Source organism: Hipposideros armiger, unplaced genomic scaffold, assembly GCF_001890085.2.
Source record: "Hipposideros armiger isolate ML-2016 unplaced genomic scaffold, ASM189008v1 scaffold_439, whole genome shotgun sequence".
Lineage (NCBI taxonomy): Eukaryota > Metazoa > Chordata > Mammalia > Chiroptera > Hipposideridae > Hipposideros > Hipposideros armiger.
In genome coordinates, this window is record NW_017731789.1 from 1,264,521 (window position 1) to 1,285,513 (window position 20,993).

At 37.2% G+C, this 20,993-nt stretch overlaps 1 protein-coding gene across 3 annotated transcripts in view; it reads right to left on the bottom strand.

Annotated features, from left to right (window-relative positions):
• RASSF6 (Ras association domain family member 6) overlaps positions 1–20,993 on the bottom strand; it is a 54,372-nt gene that overhangs the window by 31,769 nt on the left and 1,610 nt on the right. For all 3 annotated transcript variants that reach the window (XM_019665303.1, XM_019665306.1, XM_019665304.1), the window contains exon 2: positions 11,784–11,882. In XM_019665303.1, coding sequence (XP_019520848.1) covers positions 11,784–11,882 — 99 coding nt within the window. The remainder of the gene's footprint in view (positions 1–11,783; positions 11,883–20,993) is intronic.

Sequence of the window (20,993 nt, forward strand, 5' to 3'; positions counted from 1 at the left end):
TTTAGTCCCTCTCTGTCCCCCTCTCACTGATTTTGTTCATAATGTTAAATTCTAGTAAGAGATTAACAATTTTGTTAGGTTTGAAAAACAATTTAAAACTTAATGTATGTTTTAAGAAAATAACTATGAATTAAACATGTAAAGGTAACAAAGGGATCATTGCTGGGAATTAAGGTTGTGATTTTTTCATTTTGTGTTGTAGTTCCTATACTTCCCAATTCTATATAATAAGTGCATAATAGGTTCATAATGTTTTCATAATTGTACTTTCATAAAAACATAATATATGCCCCTGTATGTTCCAGAATAGGTGGAACCAGGAAATATGAGAACAGAGAATAAGCAGAGCTTTATCATTTGCCGAGACAAACCATCATTCCATGTTCCTGAGGTCTGCAAGCAGTAACAGATTTCTCTTACTCCACTTTATCCTTCGTTACTGTCAACTTGAATCCTGGAATGAAAACTGCAAATTTCTGCAGCCCCTCTTCCAGAAGCGGCCACAGCCTGAGGTCATTTTTGCCTGTGGCCTCATCTCCTGGATCAAATGATGAGGAAAGAGGGACTTTCAACCTTTGCATGGAGACCTGTCCCAGCTAGCAAAGTAGGTTCTTCATATTTCCATTGCAAATGATGGGATTGAGTGCCACAGTTCGAAAACTGACAAGTTGAGAAGAGGACGACTATCTTGATTGAAGTAAAAATGCAAACGCTAAATTATCAGGGTGCTCCAAATTTGTCTGACTCCTCCTGACTTCCTTTGCAGGGGCTACCCATTTTGAAAAGGAAGGATTTCTAACATTTCCAGCAATTCTGCCAAAGTATCATTAATGATTGCTGTTGATGGGGATGGCAGTGCCTGTGATTTGTTTGTTTTGTTTCGAAGCCATTCTATGCTAAGACTCCCTCTTGAGTGTTGCCTACCAATAATAAAAAGGATCTGAGACTTTCATAAGATTCATTAGAAATCTAATCAATAAGGTAGTATAACCAGACCTGTCTCACCTCCACTGCATAGCTACCCTCTGGCTGCTTTTGGCCATTGTAACTTTCATATTTTCTGGGCCATTCATCCTGTCAAGATTACCCCTGTAAAATATGGCCCTGGGGCCATTAGTGGGTAGAACTGTCAGTTTTTCTCAGGCTTTCAATTCTTAGAACTCAGACAAGAGCAAAAGGATTAAATATTAAAGAATAATTTCACAATATTAAGAAGAAACTTGAAGTGATGGATAGTCGAAGATACAAAACAAAGAAAGCACCCAAAATGTTTTCTTGATTATGAAAACTCCACTGTTTAAGAGAGAGGTTTTAGCTACTCAGAACACTGCCACCAGGTGTTGATAAGACATGGAAAAGGGGATAAAATGGGAGAGGCAAAGGAGGATTGCATCTTTATTAAAGCGCTAGTGTTTCTGAAGGAAACAGGAATGTGTTCTCGATCTCATAACCGATTTTTAAGAGAATCCCTTTATAAGGGTATATATCAGTATTTTATATTTGAATACACTAGCTTGTTTTCCAACAACCTCAGATGAGGGAAGACACTTTACCTATTCCCCTTTCCTCTATGGTCTGGCTTCTAAAGACTTTTATGAAAAAGGTTTTTAAAAAATTCACAGCCTAATATTCCAGTTGGCGGCTGCAGTGAGCTGCTTCCATATTAGACCTTGGTTTCTGTTATCACATGCAGTTGACTTCCTAGGAGCAGACCAAGCAGCTTGTAAACAGGGAAGAAGGAATAAGGGGAGTGCATGCTCCATAATCTCCTTTTTTCACCTGAAACACAGAGAAGTACAGTCTCTGGTTCACAGCCCTAACACTATTTTCAACTCAGTACCGATTTTTATATTTCTATTCAGTCCAAAGTAGGGACATGAAACTACCTCCACTTTGATGAAATAATTTGTTTCTTGTAGCAGATTGTTTTGGAGAGAACAGATACACATTTAGTGCCCAAGAAAATCGTGTTTAAAAGCTACAGAAAAATCATGTGCCCCATATGTGTGGGCAACATGAAATGCAGTGGTACATATGCTTATGTGAGATCAGTGGTTCTGAAACTGGAGCGAGCATCAGAATTACCTGAAGGATTTGTTGAAATACTACAGGTTCTGAGTGGCACCCCTATAGTTTCTGATTGAGTAAGGCTGGGGTAGGTCCTGAGAATTTGCTATTCTAGCATGTTCCCAGGTAATTCTGATGCTGCTAGTCCAGGGGCCACACTTTGAGATCCATTCTGTTAGATCTTAGGGTGCTGAGAATCATGTGGTATTAATTCTCTTAGGGGAAGGGAACTCTTTCTGCTGCCAGATTACAGGTTGAAATAGGTGGTCATTCCAATGAAAACTATAATAGTTACATAAAACTGGCCTATTGAAACTTCTACTCCGCCCCCTCTATTCCGAACTCAGGGGCCGAAGAACATTGCTCCTTCAGAGATTCCTGGGGAGGAGATTTGTTCTAGCTTCCTACGGCTGCTGTAAAAAATTACTACAAACTTAGTGGCTTTAAACACCACAAATCTAATAGTTTACAGTTCTTTGGGTCTCCAGTTTCCAGAGTCTACCCATATTCCTTGGCTTCTGGCTCCCTTGTCCATCTTCAAAGCCAGCCATAGCCATTGAGTCATTCTTATGAGTAAAACTCTGACACTAACTCTTCTCAAATAGCTCCTCTCCCACATTTGAGACCCTTAGGGAATACAGTGGACCCATCTGGATAATTTCCCTATTTTAATCTCAGCTAATTAGCAATTTTTGTCCCATTTGTAACCTTATTTCTCTTTGCCATGTAATGTAAAATGTTCACAGGTTCAGGGAATTAGGATGCAGACATCTTTGCGAGGCCATTATTCTGCCTAATCATGGGATTTAAGGATATTCTTCTATCCGAACATTGTCTGAACACCTGGGAGATGTCTTGTTAGAAATCAGGATCTGACCAAGATCCCCAGGTCCCAGTTTTGTTCTTTGAGGTTAGCTACTCCCACACTTATTTACAACCAAAATTTATTGATGAATTACTATGTAACAGACAGTATAAGAGATGCTGGGGGTATTGCAATGTATACAAGCAGCGAGGCCCTGTTGTGATGGGACTTACTTTCTGGAGTAAGAAGACAGGAGAAAACAAAAGAGCCAGTAAAGAAATATACTAATTTTTACATAGGGATTATTTTACATGAGGACACTAAAACAGGATCACGTGATGCAGTGTACTGAAGAGGACGTTTTAGGAGACCTGCAATATCAAGCTGAGACCTTACTAATAGGAAGGAGTAGCCACGTGAAAATTCAAGGAGAGCCTTCCAGGCAAGAGATGCAAGTGCCACATCCTGTATGCAAGACTGAGCCTGCAATGTTCGAAGGAGAGAAAAAAGGAAGCAGTGGTTCAAGACGAGGTTGTCAAGTTCCTCCAGGACAGCTCACATTGGGCCTTAGTGACTCCTTATGGTAGGGATTCTGCAACATGAACTTTTGAAGGATTCAAGCAAGATGCTGGGACTTACACTGTGAAGAGACCTTCTGGCTGCTGAGGGACATGGAATGGAAGCAGGTAGCCCGGTTATGAGACTGCTGCAGTTGTACAAGCAAGTTGTCCAAGATAATGGTGGTTTGGACTAGATGGTGAACGTGGCTGAATTTCGGAGGTGGAGCTGATTGGATTTGCTGTGGGACTATGTATAGGGATGAGGGAATGGAGCAATGAGGCTGGTACCTCACTTAGATTGGGGCCTTGCTTCTCATTCTTCATGAGTTAAACTTTCATTTCAGGTTTTTCTAATACATTCCTTATAGTTATTTTTTAAAGCCAGTTGAAAAGTAAATGCCGTGGTGCCATGCAACAGCAGTCATTAGTGGAACAGATGCAGGCTGGTTGTAAGCTAGCGCCCTTTGTGTATGAACAGCTGGGGGATTTTGTGTTTGTTCAAGATGACTGCTTTGACTTCACAGTCTGAGGCCCTTTGTTCCTTTGGGATGGGGAAATGATCTGTCTATTCTGCTAATGAAGTCTTTCAGTTATTTTACTGATATGACTTTCAGCCTCTTGGGATTGTTACTAGGCATGTCTGAAACACTACAGGTGGTCATGCTCCTCGGGCGTCCACGGGAGTATGAGCTAAAGATGGGAGCTTTCCTGACACACAGGCCCTTCCCCTGCTCTACTGTAATGTTGCCACAACTTACCATAGCTTCTCTTTACATTTGAAAAAAATACATTGAGCAACTTCCTTGTTTCTCTTAGGGACTTCCTCCATCTATTCTTTACATTTTCTATAGACTACATAGAACATATCATCTGCTTTGCTTAAGTCCTTAATCTTTTTCCCAGTGCTCTTGGGATAAGACTCCTACTCCTTGTCACAGGAGGTAAAGTCCTGCTGGGTCCCTCTTCCTCTTTTGCCTTTCAAGGGATGGTTTTCCCTGTGTCCTGCGCCTCCGCCACACTGGGGACCTTTCACTTGCTGGAACTCTGTGCTCCCTCTGGCCATAAGGATTGTGGGCAAGCTCCCGGTGTCAGGAATGCTCTCCCACTCACCCTCTTAAACTTGTTAGCTCCCTCTTTGTTCAGATGTCTGAACCCCCTGCTTAGGCTAGATCCTTATTCTCGCCTAAAACTCAGTCACTTTCCACCTGAACACTTACCTCAGTTTGTTATCAGGCCTTTATACCGGTGATCCCCAAAGTGTGGTTCCCAGGCCAGAAGCATCTATTAGACATGCAAAAGCACACTTCTACCTAGACCTCCTGATCAGAAACTCTGGGAATGGGGGTCCAGCAAGCTTTAGTTTAACAAGCTCTGCGGGTGATTGGTGTGAAGGTTTAAGTTGGAGATCTGCAGTTTGAGGGTGCTCTTGTATATTTTGGTTCAAAAATTCCACACTACAGCTTCTAGTACAGCCCCTGGTGCATAGTACGCTCTCAGGAATTATTTGTTTAGGGACTAAAATATAGAAAATAAAATCCTGACCTATTTTTAGAGGGAAAAAAATCTTTCACCACTGTAGCTAACATACCCAGGCAGTCAAGTAAACTCCATAAGTTTATATATTTCTAGAGTATTTGAATTTTGATTTAATCAGACTTTCTATTGAAATATGTTCAGTGGATCTTGGGCAGATAATACTGTTTTTGTAACAGACTGAAATGATAAAATAGGTAAATGTGGAGTAAATACATTAGGAATAACAGTCATTGATATGCTTAATAACCTTTGACATTATGCACTCATTGAAAAATATCTGATATAAAGAAAGATTAATAAATGACCTTTTTTCACATATCTGGGAGGTAAATTATTGACCTTTTTTTTAACCTAGAAATAGGTGTGATACCAATTTTTCATAATAAACATTTATTTTATTTTCACTGTCATCAAACATGAATAATGGGAATTTTAAAATAAGTTTTTAAAAACAATCCCCACATAGAAAAAGCTTCTCATTCTTAGGAAAGACGCTCCTAAACATGTCTCAAACATTTTACCACTGGCTTATTTTAGAATCCTGGCTCATAAAAATATGTCAGGGAGGGTTCCTTTATCCTTTGTTAAAGGCGGAGTCCAGCAGCCTTCGGGAGAGCAGTGCCCTCTGTAGACCTCCCTGCAGGGCATGCTGGGGCACGCAGTGTTCGCTCCAGTTCCTTTGCTCAAGAGAAGAACCTGGCCATGAACCTGGGCAAACATTGCCCTCTGGCTCTACCGGCCAGGTAGGAGCAGCCTCTGAACACAGGCTCTTTGTGCTGGGTTTCTGCTCAGAGGTGCAGGTGCTGGTTCCTTTGTTTCAGCAAAGGTGCTGGCCAACACCCTTGAAAAAGAAACTGTTTGGAATAATGCACTCTCTGCTAAAATGTATTGCCTCATGCTAATTAAACTTATTTACTGAGGACAGGAATGCACACGTGCCTTGTGGGCTGCTGTTAGAAGAGTTGCAGCCTGCAAGCGTTTGCATTAGGTCCCTAATTAGGTGAAAAAGTCTAACAGTTTCTGAGAGTGAAATCTGATCTGCATTCTAAAGCTGGATTTGAACTTTTTTCAAGCACAAAGTTGGCATTTACTCACCTCTAAAGTGCCCTGGTTTTAGGACCTGAAATGAAAGCAGCTATATAGAACCATTAAAAAAAAAAAAACCAAACAAACAAAACCCCAAAACTCAGCTCACTTAGAATATTTACCGTGTGAAGCAATAGAGTACTGATGACCCCAGGCAATGAAACAGCAAGTGGAACCTTAGTTATTTGAGCATGAAGCTAATTTATACCAATACCCTTCACCCAAGGACATTTCTAAACTCAGAGAATTCTCATCCAGTAGTAAGACATACATCTTATATTGATTACTGTGCTTAATATTAAGATCTCTTATTTTATTATTCGTATGTAGTTCTCATGATATTTGCTGAAACCAAAATTTCCATTAAGCAGATTCTATTTTCCTATTAATTTCTATTATTTTCTTTTCAGAAAGATAAAAATCCCTTAATAAGTTGGTAACTCTGTCTTGTTCACTAGAATAAAATGCCTAGTGGAGAAAAACTACTTGTTAAGTGAATAAATGAATGCAAGTGTTTGCCAGATTTGTGACATGTTGGATATCACAGGTGGTCAGTGGTATTATTATAATTTCTGGCCACTATTTTGTAAAGATTGCCCTGGGCTCCAGGAATTTTGATTATTTCAGGTGGTCAGAAGTCCTCAAACTTTAATCCATTCCTCCTCTCAGCTGTGGTTCTTAAGAGTTCAGTATGCATCAGAATCACCTAATTAGTTCTGGGGTGGAGCCTAGAATCTGCATTTTTAACAAGCATCTGACTGGGAGACAGGTGACCCATGGACCATGTTTTAAGAAATGCTATCATCAAGTCATATGTTTGTATAAATGCTGTAATATTTTACTTTACCATCTGGAGTTCCAGTTAATTAGGGCTCAAAAGGGGCTCTGGGTTATAGAACATAAACTATAAGTCCTCAATTCAGTCAATTAAAAATATGACACAAAATAAGTGTCACTAGAATCACAGATCCTTCTTTGGAAATATCTTCCCAAAAATATGTGGTTTCATTGTGACATATTTTACTGCAGGCCAATTGTAAAATGGGAAGGCATATAAGTTATCAAATTTGGTTAGTTTTCTTTCTCCTCTTAAATTACTGATTATTAGAAAGCATTTAGTGTTTTAGAGGTAAAAATATATTATAGAGTGCTGACTTTAAGTCTATTTTGTAGGAAAGTGATTAATACATTCTGGCTGAGAAGTATGGCTATGCTATTCAAACTAATTATTCGTGTATTACTTTCATGATTTTGACCAACTCCAAATATCTGTTGTCAATATTTTTCTCCTCTTTTAAGTAAGTTTTTATTTGTCATGAGCACAATGTTTGTAAAACATTAAGTAATTGACTCCTCTTTTAAGTAAGTTTTTATTTGTCATGAGCACAATAATGTTTGTAAAATCAAAGATTTCTTTTGCTAGTTATATTTTTCTCATACTTTCCATAAGTGTCCAAATAAAAAACAATTTTCTATATTTCATCTAAAATCATCTCATATACCAAAGTCATCCAGGTATCCCACCTTGGGAAATAGGATGCAAAAAGATGCTTAGGTCTTACTCTCAAAGGATTTATATTCTACCTCAGGAAATCAAGCATCTGCTATGGGATGATAAAGACAAGCCAGGAGACTTCAGCTATTGGCAAGAGGGGAAACTCATCAAACATTTTTAGAAAGCTAATTTGTAGCAATAACACTAGACTTACTTATACTCTTTGATCCAGTAATTCTACTTCTGTGAACTAGCATTTGTGTATTCAAAACATTGGAGCCATCTTGAAGGTCAAAATTCTATTTTGACATTTCTATATCATTGAATGCTACAATGTCATTAAAATCATCTTTAGAAAGACGTTTTTAATGGTAAGTGAAAATATTTGTAATATAATGCCAGGTGTGTAAAACAAGATACAGTATAATCTGAAATATGGTAAATAGAATCCTTAGAAGACAAGGAATATGACAAAATTAGAGTATTTTTTTTTCTCAGTAGTGAGGTTATGGATAATCTTTATTCTTTAAATTTATATGTTTCTATATTTTATCAGTTTTTACAATTATATAAAGTATAAATATATAAAATATAATTTACTTCATTTCCCTATGACATTTGTCTTGAGGTTGTGTCGGGGAAGAGAGGTCCTACTTCATGTGGGTGTCAGAGTTTGCATACAGGAGACTGTGGATTGAGGTTACCTCGTGCCTGTCAGGAGTATATTTTAATCCGATCATGAGAGTGAGTTTAAAGGCTTAAGTGAGAAATGTCTTTACTTCCTCCAGAATCCAGAAGGCAGAGCTGCTGTGTCACAGCTGAAGTAGAATAAGGGACAATAGTTGTAACCTCAGAGGTTATAACCTGAGAGGTGGGCCCCTGGAGTAGTTTATGAATGTACTGGCGGGGGCAGATGAAAATCATGATTTCATGAGCTGAACTGAGACATGCAGAGTTGAATAATAGGAAATTATGTCCAGGGGTTTGTACATTCTTCTCTTATACTCTACTTTTTCTTCTCTGAATTTCCCTTCTAGTGTGGTAAATTTGTTTTCCTGGCTGGGCAAACTTACACCACACAGAAGGCACATTGGCAAAAAGGAACACGGGTGTAGACCCAGGGCTAGTGTCTGTGGAGACACCTCTCTTGCTTCTGTAATTTTCTCTGGGAGGAGGCGAATGTGGTAGGGGGACCTTCTTGGGGCTGTCCTGGGCTCTTACTCCATTCTTCACCTTTTGTCACTCTGTTGGGAGTCTCTTACCTTTTATTCACAACCTCTCCCATGTTCTCCATCTACCTTGAACCTCCTTAGCCTCCTGCTGCTCTTGCAGATTACTCACATCCTTTTCTCATCTGTTCCTTTATCTTTTTCTCTTCTCAAACTGTCATCTTTTAGGTACTCTCAACAATGCCCATCCTGTTACCATGTCCATCTCTCTTACCCATCTCTAAGACCTTTCTGTTCCTCTTACCTTCTATTTTATATGAACGCTACCTTCTCTGACCTTCATTGTCAGTCATCTGTACTTAATATATATTTTTAATTTTTATTAAATTTATTGAGATGACACTGGTTAGTAAAATTATATAGGTTTCAAGTGTGCAATTCTACATCATCTATATATTGCATTGTGTGTTCACCACCCAGAGTCAGTTCTTCCATCACCATATATTTGATGTATTTAATATTTAAAAGATAAATTTCTCAGTCTTTCATTTCAATGTCCCATCTCCTCAACTTTCCTCTTTGCCTTGTATCTCCATCAATGCTTCAGTTACCCTGACATCCTGAAGTGATGTCATTTATTTATATAGATAATATTCCTCTCTGTTCAGTCTCCACAGTTATTCTGCCACTTTTCACCCAACATACTCCTGCCATGCCTTCTTGTTTCTAATTTTTCCTACTTCATTTCACTCTTTTATAACCTTGGGTCCTTAATCTTCTCTATTTACACTTATTTCCTTGGTGATCTTATTCAATCTCAAATGTAACATATTCAGGACTGAGCTCCTGATCTTTTACCCCAAACCCATTCCTCCTGCAGCCTTTATAACATCAGAAAATTTTAACTCCATCCTAGATCACAACCCTTGGAACCATCCTTGATTATTCGCTCTCTCTCACACCCCACATTTAAGCCTTTAGAAAATCCTATTGTCTCTTCCTTCAAAATAGATCCAGAATCTGACCCTTTTTTTCTTCCTCCACTGCCGCCACCTTAGTCCAAGGCACTATAATCTCTACCCTGGACTATCAGCTCCTCAATAGTTTCCCTGATTCTACTCTTGTCTCCTCTTCAGTCTGCTCTTAACAGCCAGACTGATCCAATTACTCATGTATACAATATCCTTCAATGGCTTCTCATCACCTAAGTGGGGAAGACAAAGTCTCACAGTGGCCTATGAGACCCTCCATGTTCTGGCCCCATGTGTCTCTGACCTCACCTTCTCCTACTGTCTTTCCTACTTCACTTCCCCACACTGGCTTCCTTCACCCTTACAGGCTTGCACCTGCCTCAGGGCTGTAAACTTGCTGTCCCCTTTGCATGGAGGTTTCCTGACAGATACCTGCACAGCTTGCTCATTCACTTCCTTTATGTGTTTATGTAAAGCTCACTGAGGACTTCCCTGCCTCTCTTATATGAAATCATAACCTTCCTGCTCTCCACCCCCAGTATTCATTACTCCCTTTCCTGCTTTATTTTTATTCTTCATGCCTTTCAGCATCTGGTGATGTATGTTCTAACTCATTTATCTTACATATTGACTATAAAGCAGTCCCCTTTATCTGCAGGAAACATGTTCCAAGACCCCAGTGGATGCTTGAAACAGTGGCTAGTACTGAACCCTGTATATGCTATGGTTTTTTCCTATACATATGTACCTATGATAAAGTTCAATTTATAAACTAGGCAATTTCATGGATAAAATTTTTGTTCTTAACCATAGATCTTAGCAACCTCAACATTAAAAAAATTTTTCTTTCCTTATTAAGTTGAGAAATTTCACCTTTACACTTATTAAGTCGAGAAATTTCACCTTTACACTTATTAAGTCGAGAAATTTCACCTTTACACTTAAAGGAAGCACTTATGAATTCTCTTTGGCATATCTGAATTGCCAACATTAGCACTCTAGCTCTTTGGGGGTCATTATTAAGTAAAATAAGGGTTACTTAACACAGGCACGGTGATACCATGACAGTCTATCTGGTAGCCAAGACAACTCTAAGTGACTAATGGGTAGGGAGCCTACACATCGTGGAGATGCTGGACAAAGGGGTAATTCATGTTTCAGGTGGGGCAGAGTGAGATGGTGAGATTTCATCATGCTACTTAGAACGATATGCAATTTAAAACTTATGAATTATTTATTTCTGGAAGATTCCATTTAATATTTTCAGACTGCAGTTGACTGTGGGGAACTGAAACTGGAAAGTGAAACTTTAGATAAGGGACTACTATTATATATTCCCTTATTAGGAGGCAGCCCTGTGACGGTAGGGGTCTTGTTTGGTTCATTGCTAAATGCTCAGGATCCAGAAGAGTATCTGTCCTCAGGGAGAAGTTAGTAAATATTTGAGGAATGAATAAATGAATCCACTATCTTTTACATTATGTCTTCTTCCCACCTCTTATACTTTCGCTCCCCTCGAGCTGTGGCTTTAATTCCATTTTTGACCATATATGTTCCTTCTGCTTTCTTATTTCTCAATCCTGAATCATTTACATCTACTTCCCTCTCTTATTTATTTGGCTTTGTTTCTCTTCTTTGTAAGACATGAGTCATGTTCCAGTGCCACTTCTTTTCTCCTTACCATTTTGTTTTTCCCCTCCTTAGCTTCTGCTCAAGCTCAGTGAGGTTCAGTTCTCATCTTTACTCTTATAATTTTCAAATCCATACTCTATTATTTCCAAAGCAACATAAGATGCTATGTGCTGTGTATAAGAAAACAGCTGTGGATGTTGGCCATAAATTGTATAACCTAATGTTAAAAGGGAAACAGTAAAAATGAAGTATGTTATGAAATGTGAGTGATTGTTCCATAAAAAGCTATGGTTCAGCAGTCTTTAGGAACATATTTATTCAACTTCTTATTTAATGTCTCAACTGGTGATTCATAGTATTGATCTTGTAGATCATATATCATGCTTAGAATGACATAGTGCTGGGGTATAATCCACAAATGACTGGCAAGTAGAATAACATATAAGACAGGTATATAGTTACCTGGTAATAAATGTCCTCTCATTGACGAAGATCCAAGAAGAGCACTGGTAAGCCATCATAGTTATCTCTACTCTCTTTCTGAGATCATCTGAGGATGCCCTAAAACATTAGAATAGTATTAATGGCATGTTCCTGTGATACATTCATAAATTAGTTCCTGACTTAAATTGAATTTTTTAGTTGTATCCCTAGTGTGTAAAAGTATTTTGGGGGAGTTTTTAAGTAGTGTTTCATGTATAGGCATGAGGATTGGGTTGGGGAGGGAAGGTAAGAGAAGCTTTTTTTTTTTTTTTTTACCACGTGCCTGCTGTGGATCTTACACGCTGTATGTGAACCATTTTATAGGCCTTATCTCATTTAATCCTCAGACTATCCCAGTAGGTATGGGTGTTATTACCTCCATTTCAAATTCTTAGTAAGTAGTGAAAAACAGAAAATTTGAAGCAAGGCCTGAATGTCTTCAAGGCCTCTACATTTTTCTTTTCACCAATGTTGTTTTTCCAGCTTGGAAAAGGTTATACAAATTAATTTTTTTTTTAATTTCTATAATTTTGTCCATTCTAAGATTCTATTCAGAGTTTTTTTTTTCTATGTCTAAGGGAACTAATATTGAGGGTAAGTGAGATATTCTCCAAAATCTTCAATTATAAGAAAATAAGCTTAGAATTCAGTTTTAACTATAACTCACTTTGAGTGAGTTTCTTAATGGTATCCTCTAAACTTCTTTTTCATGACTATTCATAGGATAATTTGTTTGGGGAACAAGTAATAATGTGTTGTTTTCTCTGTACCCCTACCCTGTCCCAACCCATATAAGTTTTAAGATGTTTAGATGTTCCCATCTGTTCTTATTGCTCAATATCTGCTTTTGAGAAAAATCCATTTTATCTCTTTTGATATCATCTTCCATCTTAAATTGAAAATTATATTCTTCATATAAATTAGGGAACATAGTAGTAAAGGAAGAGGAACATATACTTTTGTCAATCTCTAAAAATAGATGATAAAGGCTGTATGAAGAAATATTAGATAAGCCACAAATATATACCTTGACATATGGTCTCCCTCTTGGTAATCAATTTGAGAAATTGACAACTGTAGAATAGAGGGACAGTGAGCGAGAAACGCAGATGGGGCGAAGCACTAATTCTATGAAAGTACAATAGAAACCATAGTGTTGGCCTATGATAAATGCTAATGATTTGAAAATTTACAAGTGAAATCCTGGATCAAAGTTATGCTGATAATCACTTTACAGTTGATGGTTGTATTAGCTATGCTCCTAGTAATGAATGTATCCAGTATGTCCAAATTTGGCATAACTCCTATTATAAGTAATCCTATTTCTGAATTTTTAGTATTTGATTTGGAATACACGCTCAGAATTTTTTTTTCATTTTTTAACTTATTCACACTTCTGATGCTACCAGGTTTTAGTGATTTAAAAGTTATCCTCCTGTTCCATCTCTCCATAAATGCACAGATGTGCTTGGGGTATTTGAAGCCGCTCTTTCCTGCTGCAGAGCTTACTTTTTATTGAGAAGTATAAAAAGAACAAAAGAGAAGCCACATGAGGAATTCTGCATGGCTGGAATAATGTTTCTGAAGCCTTGCTGTTTTTACAGTTTATAGTGAAATTTCCAGAAATGTATATAAAAAAGTTTAGATGTCTTGCTGTTATTACATTTTAAAGTAAAATTTCCAGAGACTAGTGGTAAAAAAAAAAAAAAATCCAGTCAGTTTTAAACTTCCGCTTACTTAGCAGCTCAGTGTTATCTTCTTTAAGAAGATATTCAATTCTCAAAGACCGCTATGACCCAAAAAAGAGGCCTTTTCAATCACTGAAATTCTTATGGCAACATGGGAATACAAGATAGCTAGAGTAGAGAACAGATTCTAGGGGGCAATGTTTGGAGGTGTGAGGAAAAGAGGAAACTTTACTATGTAAATTGAAAAACTACAGAATCAGTGGCCTAAGGCAAGGAAAGATGGGCCAATGTGGATAGTCTGCTTTGGAGTATTTCTACAAAGAATTTTCTCCTGTATGATTCTGTGCAAGGAAACATATTCCTTATATTACAGAAACTCAATCCAACTGGCTGAACCCTGCCCAGTCCTGCAAACACAATTTTAAGTTTCCAGGCAGCTGAAATCAAGCTTGGACACGCAGGATTGATTAAGTGTGACATAACATCGTTTAAATCTCCTTCAGGCTCTGGAAACTGTGGTCAGACATGAATAATATCCTCCTTTATGTCTTCATATAAATAGCATTAAGGTATAGCCAGAGATTTAAAATATAATAATTTCTAGTTATTCAATTTTGCAGACATTGAATATTTAATTACCATTGCTTTAAGCCTATGCAGTCATAAGGAATATAGCCAAAATAAAAAGGTCGGCTGGAGAGAAAAGATAATTTATTTTATTTTAAAAAAGAACAAGAGGGATTTCCTCCTTTCCCTTCTGAATCAGATTATTTTGGTTGAGATAAGGTGTGTGGAAGGCATTTCAGGTCATTTTCCTCCAGGAGAATCCCAGTATAGAAAATAAATAAAGAAGGAAGGAAGGAAAGAAGGGGGAAAGGATAAAGCCAGTCTCACAAAATTCCTGATGCATATTTTTCCTCAAAGCCCATTGTTAGTTTGAAATTATATAGCCTATTTGAAGGCTATGAGTATACCTCACCAGGCATATGTAAGAGTCTGTAAGCTGAATGCTTGACTAGTTTCCTTTTATGCTTTTACCATTATGATTTCACATCATTTTCTTGTCCACAAACTTTCCTGGGATCTCATTCTTAACCAATACAGTGCAGGTCCCTTAATCTGACATTCAGGCTTTCTGCAATTCCACCCAAACCTATCTTTTCAAACTCAAAATTAAAGTTTTCTTTAACACCAGACCTAGTCTAATGGAATCTCATACCATCGAGCCTCTTCTCACCAGTTTTCTCACGTAAGAGAGCCCTTGTCACTGCAGGTCCATTTCTGCTTCCTTCTAGTCCCTGAACAAATGGGACCTTATCAAATCTTCCATAGCCTATTATCTACACTGCTGTGATGCCATTTTCTGCATTCCACCGTGAATTGGTATTATTGATTCATGTATTTTCTCTTTTCCTACTCAGATCCTCTAGCTGGGAATGTCATCCTCTTTGATATCACATTATTTGGAGGAAGGAAACCTTATAGAGAGGACTCATGCTCAGCAAAACGGGCAAATTAGCTCTGTAGATCAGAAGCTATGTGAGCATTTTAGGCTCCTTTGGGACAGAGACACAGCATGCTCTGTGAGCCTAACAAATCCCAGTCACTCATTCACAGGATTTAGTCTGGCTTGTTTGGCTGTACAGCCCTTGCTCTTGACTCTAAACCCCGAGTATTTCCCCTAGATTTTGTCATTCTAATCACCCACAAAAAGAGTTATTGATGTGCCCTAGTGAACCTTGCTGTTCAAACATTACTTTCTCCTTCCTGGATCCAGATTATTTGTCATTTGTTTCTTTAATTCAACTCCTCTTGTACTTCTTCTTCCACATTCCAATAGTTCATTTTCTCTTTGTATTCTTTCTGCCTCTTAACAGCATTTGACAAGGTTGATTGTTCCTTCCTTTTGAAACACTTTCTTTCTCGCAGCAATCACAACCTTGCCTTGTTTTCTTGCAGTCTCATCAACTTCAACCTTTTAGCCTTCTCTGCCAACTCTTCTAGATGATCACAAAATGCTTGCTTGTTCTACTAGTCTGTCTTTTGCCATCCTCTCTTCTCTACCTATACTTTCTTCCAGGTAATCTAATCCATCTTCAGCCCATCCTTTCTGCTGAGCTCCAGACCCATGTCATTACCTAATTAATCTCTACTTGGGTGTTTAACAGGCATCTCAGTATCAATATGGCCAAATCAGAAACACTGACTTTGTCCAATGGTCCAGAATTCCAGCCTCCACAATTCTTTCCTGGTAGGCCCCAAAATTAAGACTAGTCTTATTTTTAACTCTTTCATCATAACCAGATTCCAATCCAAAAGTAAGTCCTATTGATTATACCTTAATATGTAACCTGAACTCAAAAATTTTTATTTCCAATGCTATAACTCTGAGCCAAGCCACCACCGTCTTTCTTCTGGATTACTGCATCAGCCTCCTGACTGGTTTCCCTGCATCCCATCATGACCAGTATTCCATTCTCCTCACAGCATCTAGAATGATAACTTTAAAGAGAGAATCAGATTTTGTCATCTCATAATTAAAACCCTGCAGACTTCCAAGAATGAACTAGCATAAAACATAATCTCCTTACGATGACTCACAAGGTCCTGTCACTATATCAGTATTCGCTTCCTTCAGTATTTCCCTCATTGATTACATATCACTTATACTGGCCTTCTTTCTGGTTTTCAGCCACTCCCTAAGCTTATTCCCATCTCAGGGATTTATACTTGCTGCTCCTCCTACTTGGAGCTTCTGTCCCTCAGACTGTGACACGGCTGCCTGTTTCCCATCATGCAGGTCTCAGTCCAAGTATCTCTTCTCTCAGAGGCCTTTCCTAAGCAAGTAAGTCTCAATCAGTCACTATCACACTAGTGTCATCTAGTTATGTGTTAATATCTGGAAAAGGACCTCATTTATTTACATTGTCTGTCTCCCCCAACTACAATATGAATTTCTTACAATAAGAGCTTTTAAAATTTACCTGTGCACATTCAACTCTTAAAATTTTGTCTGGAATATGGAAGGCATTCAATTAATATTTGTTGAGTGACTTGACTAAATGTAAAGTTGAAGATGTGACCCAAAGGATTAAGTACTCGTTACAAAACTTTTCTTGACCTCATAGTTAACATTATATTTTAGCTAAGACTAGAAGTTGGGGATATCTTGCACTGAAGAACCACCAATGGAAGCCTCTTATAATAAAAAAGTGCTATTGACAGTGATGGGCTGAAGAATCACTGCAGCAGCATGCTGACTGGCTCCCTGATTGTATTCATTAAAAAAATAGCTAAGGTATCATTAAAGATGGCAAACAATCGCTATGTAAACTTGTAACCTTGCTGAAGCAAGTCAGAAGACTTCAGACGGGATGAAAGAATTTCAAAAGCTCTTACATTATTCTCTGAACTTAGGAAGAAAGATAGTTGAATTGTATTTATAGAAGAAAATAAAAACAAGATAACATTTTTCTTCATAAGCAGTACATGCTAATTGAATAAGAAATAATACTGACCATGTCTGAATCTAAAATATGGCTAAACAAAATATTTGATCTCAATACCTAAAAGGTAACAATATGATTTAGTAAGTCTCATTTTATTATTTATTGCTGATGTGGGACATAGATCTATGAATTCAAATAGCTTCCCCTTTCCATTCCCATTACCCATAATTCAGAGCAAATTAAAACTTGGTAGGGCCCTTGTGGATATCTTTTAAATTATAAAGACTAGGTGGATTTAAGGGTCTGAGCTAGTTTCCTCAAAAGGCTTAAGAGGAGGATAACAGAGTTAATGATTAGAGATGGAGATGATTTATAAAAACAGGAAAAATTACAGGTCTAGAAACTTAAAGGTCTTACTCTGGAAGTTCACAATTATTTTGGTAGAACATAGTAAATGATGACTTGAGGAGGAAGATAGTTGTTACAAATCTATGTACTTTCCTGGGAGGGTGAATCATACAGGGCTTTCCAGTCCTGGGGCCAGAGCTTATTGACTTAGATTGTATATGAAATAAGATTTCTTATTTAATAAGCATGGTTATTTACTTTTTCATTTTGTCCAGACAGAATGGAGCCCAAGAGATAGAAATTATATAGGTCAACAATTAAGTCCTGGAGAAATAGACAGTCCTGGAAGTATTAGGTAGGTCTAGGATCGCGTAGGCCTATGTGATAGCAGGAAGGGGATGAGACTAAGTAGGCAGAATTGGTCTGAGCAAGAAGGCAGGATCAGGAGCCTGAGAAGGCAGAATAGGAGTGTGCCGGCAGCTCCGAGACCTGAGAACATCAGAGAGCATCAGTGGTTCACCTCCCCCTGCTCTGTATCCTGCCTAGATGCGGGCTTGCCCTCATTGGCCATTTACCACAAGGAGGCCAGAGGATGGAAGGGGAATCCAAGCCCCAATGAACTCAAATGGGCCAGTCATTTAAAGTATCTTCTTGTGCCCAAGCATGGATTAATTAAATGGTTACTTGTTTAAAAGTAGAAAATTTGGCTCACTCCTTTGTATAGTCAACAAATATTTCATGAGTTCCTTCTCTGGACCCAGTCCCGTGCTAACCACAGAATGTGTAGCCTGTATCTGTATCTGCAACCCCATATTCCTGAGGTCAGCGGGTGCATGCAGTGTCAAGGCGGTCATATTTTACAGTGAACAATAACAAAAAAGCCACAGGTGCTAATTTCCCTAGATTCCCCAGCCAGAAAGAATTTCTCCTGCTGCTAAACTTTCACAGGAAAATATCTACAGCTTTCTAACTACTTACTGCTTTCTCTCTCTAACTCTATTTTATTAATTTGACTATTAGTTCCCTTAGAATAAGATTATTGCTTATTTCAGTTTTGTATCACCTAGAGTGTATATGTATAACACACACACACACACACACACGGGTTGCAAAAGAATTTGGACTTTCTTCTCCATTTACTAGGCTCTGGGATGATGATAGAGAATTTGTCCTTCAAACATTTCAGCTACTAAGATAACACTCTCATCCCTTAAAAAAAAAAAAATATATATATATATATATATATACATATATACACACAAGTATATAGATCAAACATATATAAAATAATGAATATATATGAATATATTCAATATATGGGGACATATATTAAAGTAGTATAATTGAGAGCTATGAAATTGATAATTATTTTCTTTTTTATTCCATCTGTATTTTTAAAATTATGTACAAGGAACATATCTTACATAACATACACCATAAAAGTTACTTAAAAAAACAGAAAGTAACACATTGCAACAGCAAGTGTATATTTCAATTATTAAGTAAGATTATATTAAGAGCTGTACACATGGAGTTTCTTTCTCTTTATTATTGTTTTGGCCTGAATAAGCAATGGAAAGTTACAAATATGTATTCAGTCCCCACATAAAGCTCTAAAGAAAAGAAAATTTTCTCTAAACTCTGACCTGCAACCTTGAAGTTGAGAAGAGAAGATCTATATGCAATCACATCATTTTAAGGATATGGGGAAAAAATCCATAATTCTATTCATCATCCAATTCTTACAAAACAGGAAGACTCAAGAAAAGTTTGGTTTCTGGGAAAACAGCTGGCTCCATATTTGTTCTAAGAAATGTTTCTCATTTGCAGAGATGGTAATACAAGTTGAGAGTTGGAGTATAAAAACTATAATTTTATTAAGTGGTAGTGATCACAGTTAGGAAATGTTTGTTTTGAGATAAAAAATAATTAAAACCATATTACAGTGCTTGATTGAAGACAGGACTAAACAGGACCCAACAACCAGACTTCTATGTCAGCTTGCCACTGCTGTCAGTTCCATTGGAATCTAATTTGAAATGCCAAGCCATTACTATTCTATTTCATATTTGTACCATGCTAATGCCATGTGTGTTAGTCTCCCCAAGAGTGCCCTCAGGGGAGTGAGGAAAGCAGGAGCAGTAGGAGAAGTGACTAGCTTTAAGCCCTGTAAGGACTCAACACATCTTGCAAGAACATAGTCTGGGAGGGAGCTGCTCAGTCATCAGCATCTTCTGGAATTGCTGCTGTGGCAGCTCATAGATTTTGCTGCTTCATCTGAGTTTCCAAGAAGAGATTCTAAGGTCAACTTTACAAGAATCTTGACTCATTTTTCCTGTTCACATATGGACTGCAAAAGAATTGGGACTCTCCTCTTCTCCACTTACTAGGCTCTGAGACGATGATAGAGAAATTCTCCTTCAACCATTGCAGCTATTAAGATAACACTCTCATCACTTAAAAAGGAGACACTTTCAGGTTCAACTACTGAAAGCAGTAGTGTGAGTTTGGTACTTGAGATGATGTGGTGAAGTAATGAAATCACTGTATTTTATATCTTTGAAAGGCATAAGACTAATTTTTGCAACAAAGCCTAACTCTCTCTCTAACTCTAGACTCCAGTGCAAAGAGACAATATTCAGAAGACGTCCTTTCTCAGAGGTTGTATTTTCAGTTGACTGATTATACTTGAATATTTTTAAACATATAAACTTTTATATGAAGTCCATGTATCTCTAACAATACTAAATTCCCTATCAGCATTTTATTCAATGAATCTGTACAAGTAAATTGACTGTTAGCATTAGATTTCTATTTCAATTAAATGTATAGAATGCTTCGTATTTTAAGAAGTTAAAACAAATATCAGATATAAATCTTTGAATTACATGTTAAAAAGACATGTTATATACACGTTATACTATTTTGAATATAATTGGAAAAGTTAATTTTTTCTTAATTACTGTTATTTCTCTCTCTCTCTCTTTCTCTCTCTACCAAAACATTTAATAGTTTATCATAAAATGTTATATGCATTAAAAATAGTAGAAAACACATGTATACTAAAATAGATTTTAACCAGGAAGATTTACCCCCCGTTATGTGGTTAAATAAATTAATCTCAAATTAATCTCAGATATGGTCAAGTAGATTTATCTCAAGTGAGGCTACTATGCATTGTTTAGACATATGTCTATTAGGAAATATAAAAATCAAATAACTTGGTTTAAGAAGTTCTAACAGTATCTATTCGGCATAAAGGTATATTTCCTCTTTTAAAAACTGTTTAGTGAAGACCAGTACTATAATTTATTCTCAACAGATTTGATTCTTTTATAAGTTTTCAGCTAAACCACACTAAATGAAATCAGACCCTACAGGACAATAATAAAGTTCATTTTGGTTGGCTCTAGAATTCTATCCACACTTCTCCGATCAATATACAACTGGAGAATTTAAGTACATTGGAGAATTTAACTTTGCAATTTGAAAACAAAATTCATTAAAACAATGATGATTAAGCTAAGATCAACTGCAACTCATTTAAATGTTTTATTATAAATTAATAAAATGAAAAGGTAAAATGTCATCAATGGAAATACTTTGCTAGTTATAGCTACTAAGTTTGTCCCTTCCTCAAAGCTATCAACATTAATAAAACTAACAGCAATATTAACAAGTGCCCTTTAAATAAAATTTTATAA